The sequence below is a fragment of the Marmota monax genome, unplaced genomic scaffold (genome assembly GCF_021218885.2).
Source record: "Marmota monax isolate L192 unplaced genomic scaffold, Marmota_monax_Labrador192_F-V1.1 WCK01_AAM20220418_F8-fsc00018, whole genome shotgun sequence".
Taxonomy (NCBI): domain Eukaryota; kingdom Metazoa; phylum Chordata; class Mammalia; order Rodentia; family Sciuridae; genus Marmota; species Marmota monax.
Window position 1 is genome coordinate 5586081 of NW_026692201.1, and position 15099 is coordinate 5601179.

At 36.4% G+C, this 15099-nt stretch overlaps 1 protein-coding gene across 1 annotated transcript in view; it reads right to left on the minus strand.

The window, feature by feature from the left end:
• The window catches only part of Wdr41 (WD repeat domain 41), a 48022-nt gene that overhangs the window by 19742 nt on the left and 13181 nt on the right, over positions 1 to 15099 (minus strand). Inside the window, exons 3-5 of the mRNA XM_058574264.1 lie at positions 14382 to 14430; positions 11008 to 11143; positions 8904 to 8962 (exon numbers count right to left, since the gene is read on the minus strand). Coding sequence (XP_058430247.1) covers positions 8904 to 8962; positions 11008 to 11143; positions 14382 to 14430 — 244 coding nt within the window. The remainder of the gene's footprint in view (positions 1 to 8903; positions 8963 to 11007; positions 11144 to 14381; positions 14431 to 15099) is intronic.

Consider the following 15099-nt stretch of genomic DNA (forward strand, 5'->3'; position numbering starts at 1 on the left):
ACAGTCTTGCTATTGTGAATTGTGCTGCTATGAACATCGATGTAGCAGTGTCCCTGTAGCATGCTCTTTTTAGGTCTTTAGGGAATAGACCAAGAAGGGGAATAGCTGGGTCAAATGGTGGTTCCATTCCCAGCTTTCCAAGAAATCTCCATACTGCTTTCCAAATTAGCTGTACCAATTTGCAGTCCCAACAGCAATGTACAAGAGTAACCTTTTCCCCACATCCTCGCCAGCACTTGTTGTTGTTTGACTTCATAATGGCTGCCAATCTTACTGGAGTGAGATGGTATCTTAGGGTGGTTTTGATTTGCATTTCTCTGACTGCTAGAGATGGTGAGCATTTTTTCATGTACTTGTTTATTGATTGTATGTCCTCCTCTGAGAAGTGTCTGTTCAGGTCCTTGGCCCATTTGTTTATTGGGTTATTTATTTTCTTATTGTCTAATTTTTTGAGTTCTTTGTATACTCTGGATATTAGAGCTCTATCTGAAGTGTGAGGAATAAAGATTTGTTCCCAGGATGTAGGCTCCCTATTTACCTCTCTTATTGTTTCTTTTGCTGAGAAAAAACTTTTTAGTTTGAGTAAGTCCCATTTGTTGATTCTAGTTATTAACTCTTGTGCTATGGGTGTCCTATTGAGGAATTTGGAGCCTGACCCCACAGTATGTAGATCGTAGCCAACTTTTTCTTGTAGCAGATGCCGTGTCTCTGATTTGATATCAAGCTCCTTGATCCATTTTGAGTTAACTTTTGTGCATGGCGAGAGAAAGGGATTCAGTTTCATTTTGTTGCATATGGATTTCCAGTTTTCCCAGCACCATTTGTTGAAGATGCTATCCTTCCTCCATTTCATGCTTTTAGCCCCTTTATCAGATATAAGATAGTTGTAGTTTTGTGGATTGGTTTCTGTGTCCTCTATTCCGCACCATTGGTCCACCCGCCTGTTTTGGTACCAGTACCATGCTGTTTTTGTTACTATTGCTCTGTAGTATAGTTTGAGGTCTGGTATCGCTATACCGCCTGATTCACACTTCCTGCTTAGAGTTGTTTTTGCTCTTCTGGGTCTTTTATTTTTCCATATGAATTTCATAATTCCTTTATCTATTTCTAAAAGAAATGCCATTGGGATTTTGATTGGCATTGCATTAAACCTATAGAGAACTTTTGGTAATATCGCCATTTTGATGATGTTAGTTCTGCCTATCCATGAACAGGGTATATTTTTCCATCTTCTAAGATCTTCTTCTATTTCTCTCTTTAGGGTTCTGTAGGCTTCATTGTATAAGTCTTTCACCTCTTTTGTTAGGTTGATTCCCAAGTATTTTATTTTATTTTTTTTTTGAGGATATTATGAATGGAGTGGTTGTCCTCATTTCCATTTCAGAGAATTTGTCACTGATATACAGGAATGCCTTTGATTTATGCATGTTGATTTTATATCCTGCCACTTTGCTGAATTCATTTATTAGCTCTAATAGTTTCTTTGTAGACCCTTTTGGGTCTGCTAGGTATAGAATCATGTCACCTGCAAATAGTGATAATTTAAGTTCTTCTTTTCCTATTTTTATGCCTTTAATTTCTTTCATCTGTCTAATTGCTCTGGCCAGTGTTTCGAGAACTATGTTGAACAGAAGTGGTGAGAGAGGGCATCCCTGTCTTGTTCCAGATTTTAGAGGGAATGCCTTCAATTTTTCTCCATTCAGAATGATGCTAGCCTGAGGCTTAGCATAGATTGCTTTTACAATATTGAGGTATGTTCCTGTTATCCCTAGTTTTTCTAGAGTTTTGAACATAAAGGGATGCTGTACTTTGTCGAATGCTTTTTCTGCATGTATCGAGATGATCATATGGTTCTTATTTTTAAGTCTATTGATGTGGTGAATAACATTTATTGATTTCCGTATATTGAACCAGCCTTGCATCCCAGGGATGAATCCTACTTGATCATGGTGCACAATTTTTTTGATATGTTTTTGTATCCGATTCGCCAGAATTTTATTGAGGATTTTTGCATCTAGGTTCATTAGAGATATTGGTCTGTAGTTTTCTTTCTTTGAAGTGTCTTTGTCTGGTTTAGGTATCAGGGTGATGTTGGCCTCGTAGAATGAATTTGGAAGTTCTCCCTCTTTTTCTATTTCGTGAAATAGCTTGAAAAGTATTGGTATTAGTTCCTATTTAAAGGTTTTGTAAAACTCTGCTGTATACCCATCCGGTCCTGGGCTTTTCTTAGTTGGTAGTCTTTTGATGGTTTCTTCTATTTCCTCAATTGATATTGGTCTGTTTAGGTTGTCTATATCCTCCTGACTCAATCTGGGCAGATCATATGACTTAAGAAATTTATTGATGCCGTCACTATCTTCTATTTTATTGGAGTATAAGGATTCAAAATAGTTTTTGATTATCTTCTGTATTTCTGAAGTGTCTGTTGTGATATTGCCTTTTTCATCCCGTATGCTAGTAATTTCAGTTCTCTCTCTTCTTCTCTTCGTTAGCATGGCTAAGGTCTGTCGATTTTATTTATTTTTTCAAAGAACCGACTTTTAGTTTTGTCAATTTTTTCAATTGTTTCTTTTGTTTTGATTTCATTAATTTCAGCTCTGATTTTAATTATTTCTTGCCTTCTACTTCTTTTGCTGTTGTTTTGCTCTTTTTTTTCTAGGATTTTGAGATGAAGTATGAGATCATTTATTTGTTGGTTTTTTCTTTTTTTAAGGAATGAACTCCAAGCAACGAATTTTCCTCTTAGAACTGCTTTCAATGTGTCCCATAGATTCCGATATGTTGTCTGTGTTTTCATTTATCTCTAAGAATTTTTTAATTTCCTCCTTGATGTCTTCTATAACCCATTGATCATTCAGGAACCTATTGTTCATTCTCCAAGTGATGCATGATTTTTTCTTCCTTCTTTTATCGTTGATTTTCAGTTTCATTCCATTATGATCAGATAAGATGCATGGTATTATCTCTACTCCTTTATATTGTCTAAGAGTTGCCCTGTGACATAATATATGATCTATTTTTGAGAAGGATCCATGTGCTGCTGAGAAAAAAGTGTAACTGCTTGATGTTGGGTGGTATATTCTATATATGTCAATTAAGTCTAGGTTATTAATTGTGTTATTGAGTTCTATAGTTTCCTTATTCAACTTTTGTTTGGAAGATCTGTCCAGTGGTGAGAGAGGTGTGTTGAAGTCTCCCATGATTATTGTATGGTGGTCTATTAGACTCTTGAACTTGAGAAGAGTTTGTTTGATGAACATAGCTGCACCATTGTTTGGGGCATATATATTTATGATTGTTATGTCTTGTTGGTGTATGGTTCCCTTGAGCAGTATGTAGTATCCCTCTTTATCCCTTTTGATTAACTTTGGCTTGAAATCTATTTTATTTGATATGAGTATGGACACTCCTGCTTGTTTCCGAAGCCCATATGAGTGATATGATTTTTCCCAACCTTTCACCTTCAGTCTATGTATGTCTTTTCCTATCAAATGCGTCTCCTGTAGGCAGCATATTGTTGGGTCTTGTTTTGTGATCCATTCTACTAGCCTGTGTCTCTTAATTGGTGAGTTTAAGCCATTAACATTTAGGGTTATTATTGAGATATGGGTTGTTCTTCCAGCCATATTTGTTTATTTCTGTTACTAAACATGGTTTGTTTTCCTCTTTGATTATTTTCCCCCCTTTACTGTACTACCTCCCACTGTTGGTTTTCATTGTTATTTTCAATTTCCTCTTCCTGTAATGTTTTGCCGAGGATGTTTTGAAGAGATGGTTTTCTAGCTGCAAATTCTTTTAACTTTTGTTTATCGTGGAGGGTTTTAATTTCATCTTCCATCCTTAAGCTCAATTTCGCTGGATACACAATTCTTGGTTGGAACCCATTTTCTTTCAGTGTTTGAAATATGTTATTCCAGGATCTTCTAGCTTTCAGAGTCTGTGTTGAAAGATCAGCTGTTATCCTGATTGGCTTACCCTTAAATGTGATCTGCTTCCTTTCTCTTGTAGCTTTTAAAATTCTCTCCTTATTCTGTATGTTGGGCATCTTCATTATAATGTGTCTAGGTGTGGATCTCTTATGATTTTGCACATTCGGCGTCCTGTAGGCTTCTAGGATTTGGGATTCTGTCTCATTCTTCAAGTCTGGGAAGTTTTCTCGTATTATTTCATTGAATAGATTGCTCATTCCTTTGGTTTGGACCTCTATACCTTCCTGTATCCCAATGACTCTTAAGTTTGGTCTCTTTATGTTATCCCATATTTCTTGGATGTTCTGCTCATGGTTTCTTAACAGTCTTGCTAAGCTGTCTATGTTCTTTTCAAGTTGAAATACTTTGTCTTCATTGTCTGATGTTCTGTCTTCTAAGTGTTCTACTCTGCTGGTAGTATTCTCAATTGAGTTTTTAAGTTGGTTTATTGCTTCCTGCTTTTCTAGGATTTCTGTGTGTTTGTTTTTTATAACCTCTATCTTCCTGTATAGTTGATCTTTTGCTTCTTGGATTTGTTTATGTAATTCATTGTCGAAGTGATCTTTCATTGTCTGATTTTGCTGTTTGATGTCTTCCTTGAGACTCCAGATCATCTGAAGCATGTATATCCTGAATTCTTTATCTGACATTCCATCTGCTGCAGATATTACCTCTTCTAACGTTGAGTTGACCTGCATTGCTTGTGGTCCTTTCTTTCCTTGTCTTTTCATACTGTTCGCGTTTCTTTCTGCTTGGTGAAACTGTTGTGTTATTGAATTTTCCCCCTATATATTTATATTGCTCTCGTATAGTTGCAAAGTCTCCCTCGCAGGCATGGGTAGCGGCTCTGCCCCTCCTCCAATTGGGGCAATATGCCTACCACGCCGGCGGGCCGCTGGGCCTGTTCTGCCGGTCGGTAGCAGGTCCGCCTACCTTGCAGGCGCGGGCGGCGCCTCTGCCCCTCCTCCAAACGGGGCGATGTGTCTACCACGCTGGCGGGCCGCTGGGCCTCTTCTGCCTGTGGGTCGCAGGTCCGCCTACCTTGCAGGCGCGGGGGCGGCTCTGCCCCTCCGCGGTTTCCTGGGCCTGTTCTGCCTGTGGGTCGCAGGTCCGCCTACTTTGCAGGCACGCGGCGGCTCTGCCCCTCTCCCAACTGGGGCGATGTGTCTACCACGCTGGCGGGCTGCTGGGCCTGTTCTGTCGGTGGCGCAGGTCCGCCTACCTTGCAGGCGCGGGGGGTGGCCAGGCTGCTGGGCCTGTTCTGCTGGTGGGTCTCAGGTCCGCCTACCTTGCAGGCGCGTGGGGCGGCTCTGCCCCTCCACGGGTTGCTGGGCCTGTTCTGCCAGTGGGTCGCAGGTCCGCCTACCTTGCAGGCGCTCAGCAGCTCTGCCCCTCCCCCAACCGGGGTGATGTGTCTTCCACGCTGGCGGGCCGCTGGGCCTGTCTGCCGGTGGGTCGCAGGTCCGCCTACCTTGCAGGCGCGGTTGGCGGCTCTGCCCCTCCGTGGGCCGCTGGGCCTGTTCTGTCAGTGGGTCGCAGTTCCGCCTAACTTGCAGGCACGGGGGGAGGGGGCGGCTCTGCCTCTCTCCGCAGGCCGCTGGGGCTGTTCTGCCAGTGGGTCGCAGGTCCGCCTACCTTGCAGGCGCGGGGGGGCTCTGTCCCTCTGAGGGTTGCTGGGCCTGTTCTGCCTGTGGGTAGCAGGTCCGCCTAACTTGCAGGCGTGCGGTGGCTCTGCCCCTCCCCCAACCGGGGCGATGTGTCTTCCACGCTGGCGGGCCCCTTGGCCTGTTCTGCCGGTGGGGTCGCAGGTCTGCCTGCGTTGCAGGCGCTGTTGGCGGCTCTGCCCCTTGGCCGGCCGCTGGGCCTGTTCTGCCGGTGGGTCGCAGTTCTGCCTACCTTGCAGGCGCGGTTGGCGGCTCTGCCCCTCCGCGGGCTGCTGGGCCTGTTCTGTTGGTGGGTCGTAGTTCTGCCTACCTTGCAGGTGCAGGGGGGAGGGCGGCTCTGCCTCTCCGCAGGCCGCTGGGCCTGTTCTGCCAGTAGGTTGCAGGTCCGCCTACCTTGCAGGCGCATGGAGCGGCTCTCAATTTTGAAATTTTTAATGAAAAAATCCTGAACTTCTTTAAATTTATTCCTAAGTGTTCTATTCTTTTGGATGTTACTATAAATGGATTTTCTTAATTTTTAGAGGGTTAAATATTAGTAAATAACAAATACAACTGAATTTTATATATATATTGTGTATCCTGAAACCTTACTAAATTAATATATTAGCCCTATCAGTTTTATTGTGGATTTAGGATCTTCTATATGCAAGATCACATCGTTTGTAAATATAGACAGTTTCATGGCTTTCATTCCAAATTGATGTCATTTATTTCTTCTTTATTGCTAATTGCCCCGGCTAGAACTTCAAGTATTATACCAAACAGAGTGCTCAGTGCAGACACTCTTACTTTGTTCCTGATCTCAGGAGGAAGAGTGTTCAGTCTTTTGCCCTTAATAAAATCCTAGTTCACAGAGTATTTTTATCATTAGAGGGCACTGATGTTTATTGAATACTTTCTCTGCATCTATTGAGATGATCGTGATTTTTACCATGTATTCTTACTATGATGTACTTCATTGACTGATTTTCTTATGTAAAATTAAGCTCATACTAATGGGATAAATCTCCCTTGATTATGTTGCATAATCTCCTTTTATATATTACTGGATTTGTTTGCTAATTTTTTTAAATATTTATTTTTTAGTTGTACACAACACCTTTATTTTGTTTAATTATTTTTATGTGGTGCTGAGGATCGAACTCAGGGCCTCGCAATTGCCAGGCGAGTGCTCTAAGGCTGAGCTACAACCCCAGTTCCTTGGTTTGCTAATATTTTATGGATGTTAATGTACTGCTTTTGTTACATAACATCATCATTAGCATGGTACAAAGTCTTTATAGTCTTCTGAAGTTATATTTTTTTAAAAATATTTTTAGTTGTAGATGGAAACAATAACTTTATTTTATCTATTTACATTTTTATGTGGTGCCGAGGACAGAACCCAGTGCCTCACATGTGCTAGGCAAGTGCTCTACCACTGAGCCACAACCCCAACCCTTGAAATGACATTTTAATGAGTGTGTATATGTGGGTATATATATGGGGGGTGTGTGTGTATGTGCGCACATGCGTAATTTCTTAAATTTTAATTTTTTTATTCTAATTAGTTATACATGACAGTAGAATACATTTATGGACTTTGATATATATAAATGCAGTATAATTTCTCATTTTTCTTATTGCACATGTTATAGAATCACATTGGTCATGCAGTCATGCATAAGGTAATAATGTATGTTTCATTCTATTATCTTTCCTACCTTTATACCACTTCCCCTCCCTTCACTCCCTTCTACCTAATCTAAAGTAACTCTATTCTTCCCTAGCCACCCCCCCTTACTGTGAATTAGCTTCTGCATATCAGAGAAAACATTCTGCCTTTGGTTAATTTTTTTTGATTCATTAGTAAAGCCAATCTGCCTTCCAGCAGAGCATGTGAATTTATTCTCTCAAAAAGCAATAAAAACGTCAATTTCACTATCTCCTTGATAATACTCACCCTGATAAGAAAAATTTACTAGTTCAAATGATAAATAATAGCATTTCACATATTATATATATGAAATTCTTAAAAAATTTTCTCTTCAAGAACAATTGATCTAATGAACTAAAGTGAACACAATATTACTTGTTTAACAATTTTTTTTGTAAAGCAGGATCACAGCCAGAGTAAACAAATACAATTACCTAGCTAATTTCAATAAAACCCCTTTATAAGGTATTTTTACCATACTGAAATAAGGCACTTTATTACTGACCAGTTCCTATGACCAGTTCGTGAAACAGTTCCCAAAAGGAACTTCCCCCAAAGACACTAATTTTTTTTTCTCCTTCTCTATTCCTTCAACTCAAGTATTTTCAATTGAAACCTAATGACCTTGTTTTTTCAGATAGTAGGAATTATTTTTAAGAAATATATAAGTAACATCTTTTCAGATCATTTAGAGATTTTGATCAAGTCAATACTTTAATGACTTCTTCAGAGAAAGTTCATTGGTAAATTAAATATGAGCATACAGGACATAGTACTTCTTTCCCCAGAATCTTTATTGTTATTCATAACAGTACAGTGCCATAAGGTAGCTACCAAAGATGCTGTCTTTTAGGAAAAAAAAAATCTTTTCACTGTTGAAAAAAAAAAAAAGTGTTATCTCCAACATGAAGCTCAGTTAGCTTTAAAGCAAATGAGGAAACACCTCATTTTACTAGTGTCTTTTCCCAAACTGGCTAACATTAAAAAACAGTGTTACTTTCTTAGAACATTTAAGGTAATTTCTTCTGTATGAATCACAAGTAACCAAGACTTATCCATGTTTGTTTCTCCAACATGTAGCAGAGTTTCTCTCACATAAGAAGTGCCAAATGATGTTTGTAAAATTAATGAACCTAATAGAAGCTAATTAGTCACGAACGATTTTTAATTTTAGAACTGACATATCTTTATGACCTTAAAGAAGGGAGTAGTCAAGGGACAAATAACTCCATATTTTTAGTTCAAAGAATAAAAAAAAAAAAACTGACTAGTTATTGTTACAGTCTTCCTATAAGTAGCATCTCAGGATTACCTACTAAAAATATGCCCGGTTCTATTTTCTTTCTTATCTTGCTATAATAATTAGCCCCTGCTCTACTTTCCATTTGAAACACTGTTAAGAGTCAATACATATGTTCACAAAAATCTAGTCTTAGAATCAAGTGACTGTAGGTGTATGTGAAGAAATAATTTTTAAATCTCCCAAAGTAATTTTATGTACTTTATTTAACCATTTTTTTCCTGAGACAAAAAAGGATTACCATTAAAAACTCTTAACTTCTTTAAGATTTTTACCTTTACAGTAGACTGGAAACATGATACTCTCTGAACTTGTCTGCCGGTATCAGAATCCCATATGTAAATTTATGTTAAGAAATAATTTCTAAGTAGAATTTTTAAAATCTTAATTATGAGATAACTTTTTCTAATTAGAATTAAATCACAAACATTAAACATTCAGTTAGAAGATCTTTAAATAAAACATGGAAGATCTTTAAATGAAACATAAAATATTTAATACTTATACTACCACAAAATTTAATTCATATAGTAAGTCATCAACTTAGCAGAGCAGGCTTATGATCTACAATAAGCTTGAGGTAAATTTTACTACCAAACTATTTGCCAATGCCAGCAGAATGAGTGGCCTGATACTGAATCTTTAAACACATTAAATACTGCAAATGTGTACGGTTTATTCACTGAAACAGTCTGCCATAATCTAATAAACATGAACATAAAGAATTTATACTAAAAAGTATCACATCTGTTAATCGATATTTCCTAAAGGCTCCCTGCAGTATGCATGGCATGATTTACTACTGTTATCCTGATTCAAAGAAGACACAGTATACTACTGTTACCTGTATACATATTTAAAATAATTATAATCACCTTGAAGTACTATTAGAGTATTTTAGGAATAGTTTAATAAAGAGAAAGTATTTTAAATTCTATATTTGTAGCTTATACTGAAAAAGAAAAAAAAAACAAAGGAAAATAATACCTGCCTCAATGCAGCAGTAGTATTAAAGCAGCTCTGGTTAACATCTGAGCAAATTTTTGTCCTTGTTTATGTCATACTTTAATCGCCAAGACACACGTGCTCATGTATGTGTGTGTGTATATATGTGTGTGTGTGTGTGTGTGTGTGTAGGTATATATACATATGTGTGTGTATATATACACATATATGTGTGTATATAGTATATACACACCCACACCCATATATATATATATATATATATATATATATAGACACACACACACACACACACACATATACATCTATTGCCATTTAAACCTTTTCTTGGAAGTTTTCTCACCTATAGGCAATGTGTCTGGAAAACACTTCAGCTGAAGAATTTCTTTAAAGTGTGTTATTAAATAGTATGTCTTAGTACTATCAAAGCTTAAGAAATAGTGTCACTAATCCTTGAAACTGTTTAAACAGAACTTCAGATAATCATAAACTTTTTAAAGTCAATATGACACCTTAAAAAAAAGTAATGAAGGACTATAGTTATCTCTAGCACTTGGCTATGAGCTTTACAGATTCAATTCCTCATATAGATAGTATATGAGGATGAACTTGTTTATAGAAAATATTTTATGAAGATAGTGTCACAGTGTCCTATAGTGGTCCAAAGTTCTGACTTTGCAGCCAGACTGCTTCTCAGTTCTACCCTACACTGGCTCTGTGCCTTGGGGAAATTATTTAAGATCTCTACGCCTCTACTTTCTCATCTGTAAATGAGAAGAGCTAAAAATATCTTTCAAAGGGCTTTTTTCAGGATTAAATAGAAAGACAATGTATAGCACACATAAGCACTTAATAAAATTTTACCACTGCAGTTACATCTTAACTTTTTACCTAAAATTATGAGGAAAATAAATTCACCTTTTAAAATTGTTTTTGAATACTGAATGTTAATATTAAACAGATGCTAACTACTTTTATGCAGACTCAGAAATCCAAAGGTTCTCATGGGTTGGGGCCATTACATTTCTTTTTATACAAATTAAAAAAGAGGAAATGTGAATTATTCTGTAGTCCAACTCATCTTTGTTTCCCTAAATTGAAAAACAAAAATAAGATAATAAAAAAAACTTTAAGCCCACTTTCTCCCATTTCCTCCATTTTACACAACTTGATATAACAGTAACTCCGGAAAGAACAGCTTTAGTCATGGGGTTTCCATCAATACAAGCCTTAACCTGCTATATCTAGTCTAATACTTTTCAGATGCCTAATACTTTTAAGAAGTGTCTTATGAAGACTACAATAAAATCATTTTTGCTACACAGGGTAGATAGGCCCCTAGAGTCTAAAGACTGATAATGCATGTAGTTGTCCCTTGGGCCACTGTGGCTATTTCACTTTCTTCTAGATTTAAGGATATAATAACTGTTCGATCAGCAGAGGCTGTCAAGATGAGTTGATTTTTTTCTTCACAAGATTCCAAGGAAGGAAATGTAATAACAGCTGTTATCTTTTGAGTGTGTCCACTGAGTTCCAAAAGCTTTTCTCCTGTCTAAAATACAAAAAAAAAAAAAAATGTTAATAGGTTCATCTTTCATAATTTAAATAATCTTAAATAACATTAAGAAGAGGGCTGGGGCTGTCACTCAGTGGTAGAGCACTTATATAGCATATGTGAGGCACGGGGTTCAATTCTCAGCACCACATATAAAGTTCATCAACAACTTAAAAAAAAGAAACACCATTAATAAAATACACATATATTCTGTTTAAAATTACTCATTCAAGACATAATTTTAGGGTTGGGGATGTGGCTCAGTGGTAGAGTGCTTGCCTAGCACACACAAGGCCCCAGGTTCAATCCCCAGCACCACAAAAACAAAAAAATGAATCAATAAATATATCATAGTTAAAAAAAAAAGACATAACTTGAGTTAAAACAATTGAACAGAATCTAAACAAGTGCTGAGAGAAAAGCAAAAAATAATTTTGATAATTTTCTAATGAAAAATGCCAACTGGTAGCAATATTTTCAATATTTAGAGAATTTAAAGGAATATCCTTTCCTATGGTTTTAAGAATTGTGTAAATGAAGCAAATATAATAAGCAATTTAATCTGTATTGAAACAACAGAAAGTCATTATTATCCATGTATGTTATCTAACTCTATCTGGTTATGAGTTGTGGAAGAAAATAATGTGTGTGTATATGTGTATATGCACTGACTAACCACTTATAGTTAGTTTCCACTCCATTTAATACCAGCCTCTATCCCTACCCATTCAATGTCTACCTCCATTAGTCTACCATTGATTTCCCAAGAAACAAACATACAAAAATAAAATGTAAATATAATATAAATTGCAAATCTTTCAAGGTTGCAGGATTTCATGAATGTGGTGAAAGTACAAGTGGACCTCTGTATCTACTAGTTCTGTATCCATGGATTCAACCAAATAAAAAATAGTTGGAGGACTCATGCACACACCCAAAAAATATTTTGTACTGAAAATATTTTTAAAAATTGTGTCTGTACTAAACATGTATAAACTTTTATTTCTTGTCCTTATTACTTAAATACAATGTAATGAGTATTTATATAGCATTTACATACAACCTAGAGATGATTTAAAGAACATGAGTTTAGTATAAGAATACATATTTTATATGTATGTATGTATATATATTCTAAACCATTTTATGAGGGACTTGAACATCCATGGATTTTTGGTATGGGAAAGGAGGGCTGGAACCAATCCCTCGTGGATATTAGGAAACTGTAATATTAAATAGCAGTTTTTTGTTGTTGTTGTTTGTTTTTTTAAAATAACTTATTTATTTATCTATCTATCTATTTATTTATTTATTTTTATGTGGTGCTGAGATCGAACCCAGGGCCTCACATGTGCTAAGTAAGCGCTCTACTGCTGAGCCACAGCCGCAGCCCAAACAGTTGTTTTAATCATAGGCAAAGCCACTAAAAAAAACTAACACGGATCTGACAGACTAGATAACAACAAAATAAATGTAAGTGAAGAGAAATACTAAGATAATAATTTGAGAAACAAAGGATCAGGAAGAGAAGCCTTGGGGAAACCTGGTGAAGCCTTATATATTTTGAAAAAAATATTTCTTTCATTCTATTAAAGTCAAACGTGAGAAGAATGCTATATTATGATATCATACAATACTGAAATAAAAACTGTGGCTCTCACAAAAATCAATACTTGATTCATTCTGGAAGTCAGTGCATAGTTGCTGATGATCTAAATTTTGTTCAACAAGATTAAAACTTTTTTATAATTGCCATTCTGACTGGAATGAGATGGAATCGCAGTGTAGTTTTAATTTGCATTTCTCTAATTGCTAGAGATATTGAACATTTTTTCATACATTTTTGACCATTGGTATTTCTTCTTCTGTGAAGTACCTATTCAGTTCCTTTGGTCACTTATTGATTAATTATTTTTTGTTGTTGTTATTGTTGTTGTTGCTGTTAAGTATTTTGAGTTCTTAGTATAACCTGGAAATTAATGCTGTATCTGAGCAGGTGGTAAAGACACTCTCTCATTCCGTAGGCTCTCTGTTCAATGTTCTTGATTGTTTCCTTTGCAGTGAATAAGTTTTTAGTTTGATACCATCCCATTTATTGGTTCTTGATTATACTTCTTGTGCTTTAGTAGACTTGTTGAGGAAGTCATTTCCTAAGCCGACATGATGTAGGGCTGGGCCTACTTTTTCTCCTAGTAAGCTCAGGGTCTCTGGTCTAACTCCAGTCAGAATGGCAACTATCAAGAGTACAAGTAACAATAAATGTTGATGAGGATGTGGGGAGAAAGGTTCTCTCATTTATTGAGAAAGGTGGGACTGCAAACTGGTGCAACCACTATGGAAAGTAGTATGGAGATTCCTTAAAAAACTTGGAATAGAACAACCATTTGACCCAATTATCCCATACTCGGTCTATACCCAAAGGATTTAAAATCAGCACACTTCAGTGACACAGCTACATCAATGTTTACAGCAGCTCAATTCATAATAGCCAAACTATAGAACCAACCTAGATGCCCTTCAACAGATGAATGGATAAAGAAAATTTTATACACACACACACACACACAACAGAATATTATCAGGCATTAAGAATGATTTTTATGGCATTTGCTGGTAAATGGGCAGAACTGGAGAATATCGTCGTGCTAAGTGAAATAAGCCAATCCCCAAAACCAAAGGCCAAATGTTCTCTCTGATAATGTGGCTGCTAACCCACAACAACTGTGCATAGGGAGGGGAAAAACAGAAGTCCATTGGATTGGACAAAGGGAAACGAAAGGAAGGGATGGGGAGGAGAATAAGAAGGACAATAGAATTAATCAGACATAACTTTCCTACCCTTGTATTTGAATATACAACCAGGGTAAGTCCATAACATGTAGAAGCACAAGAATGGGATCCTAAATAGAATAAGTCATACTCCATGTATTATAATATGCCAAAATACATTCTACTGCCGTGTAAAACTAAAAAGGGCAAATAAAAAAATAAATTAATTCTAAAAAAGGTTAAGACTTATTTTTAAAAAACAGCAATTATTTCTCATGAAAACTTGCCCTCTTTACTATGAAATACTGGTCCTGTTAAATGAAATTATCCAAGTAGGTCTTTTCAAATATTGATCAGTCTCAAATCACAATGTTATGCAAATATACCCCATTATAATATTTATATTTTAATACACAACTATATTGTCATATGTTTAGTACATGATTCATATATAATCAATACAAACCTGGGCATTCCAAATGACTACAATTCCATCATCACCAGCAGATGCAAATCTAGTTAGAGGAAAAAAAAGTCAAGAAAAAAAAATCACTGATGAAATTTAATTGCCAAATTAACTAGGAACTATCAAGTCTTATCAACGGTATTTTACTAATATTAATGAAGAATAGGTTCTTTAAGCTAATTTAACAAATATCTGTAAAATACCTTCAAAGTTCTGTGCCAAGTAGTAAGGATCCAAAGATTAAACCACATTTATAGGGCTACAAAAAATAACCTGTTAGTGTAAACATGAGGTTACACATAGATGACCTCTGAAGTCATTCCTTGTTTATAAGTCTATGGGGTTTTGTTTGTTTGTTTAGTGCTGGGGATTGAACCCATGTAAAGTCTATGATTTTAATAAATTTCTGAATAATGAAATAAAACTAAGAAGAACAGCTTCACTGACAGGAAATAACAGTCCAGGCAGGGATAGAACAGAATCATGTCCTTAATTTCATTATTTCTATTATTTTCTCTGTAAAGGTATTTTAACTCTATTACTTCAAGGCAAGAGTTTTCCTTTGCTTATCTTGGCTCCTTGGTCTTTCTACAAAAGTTGTGTTCTTGGTTTGGAAAGCTTGAGGTTTTTTTGTGTTGGCAGTTTTTAACAGAGATTCTTGAAATTCAAAGAGGTAAAAGAAAGTTGTCTCATAGCATGAAAAAAGAGTTGTGATAAA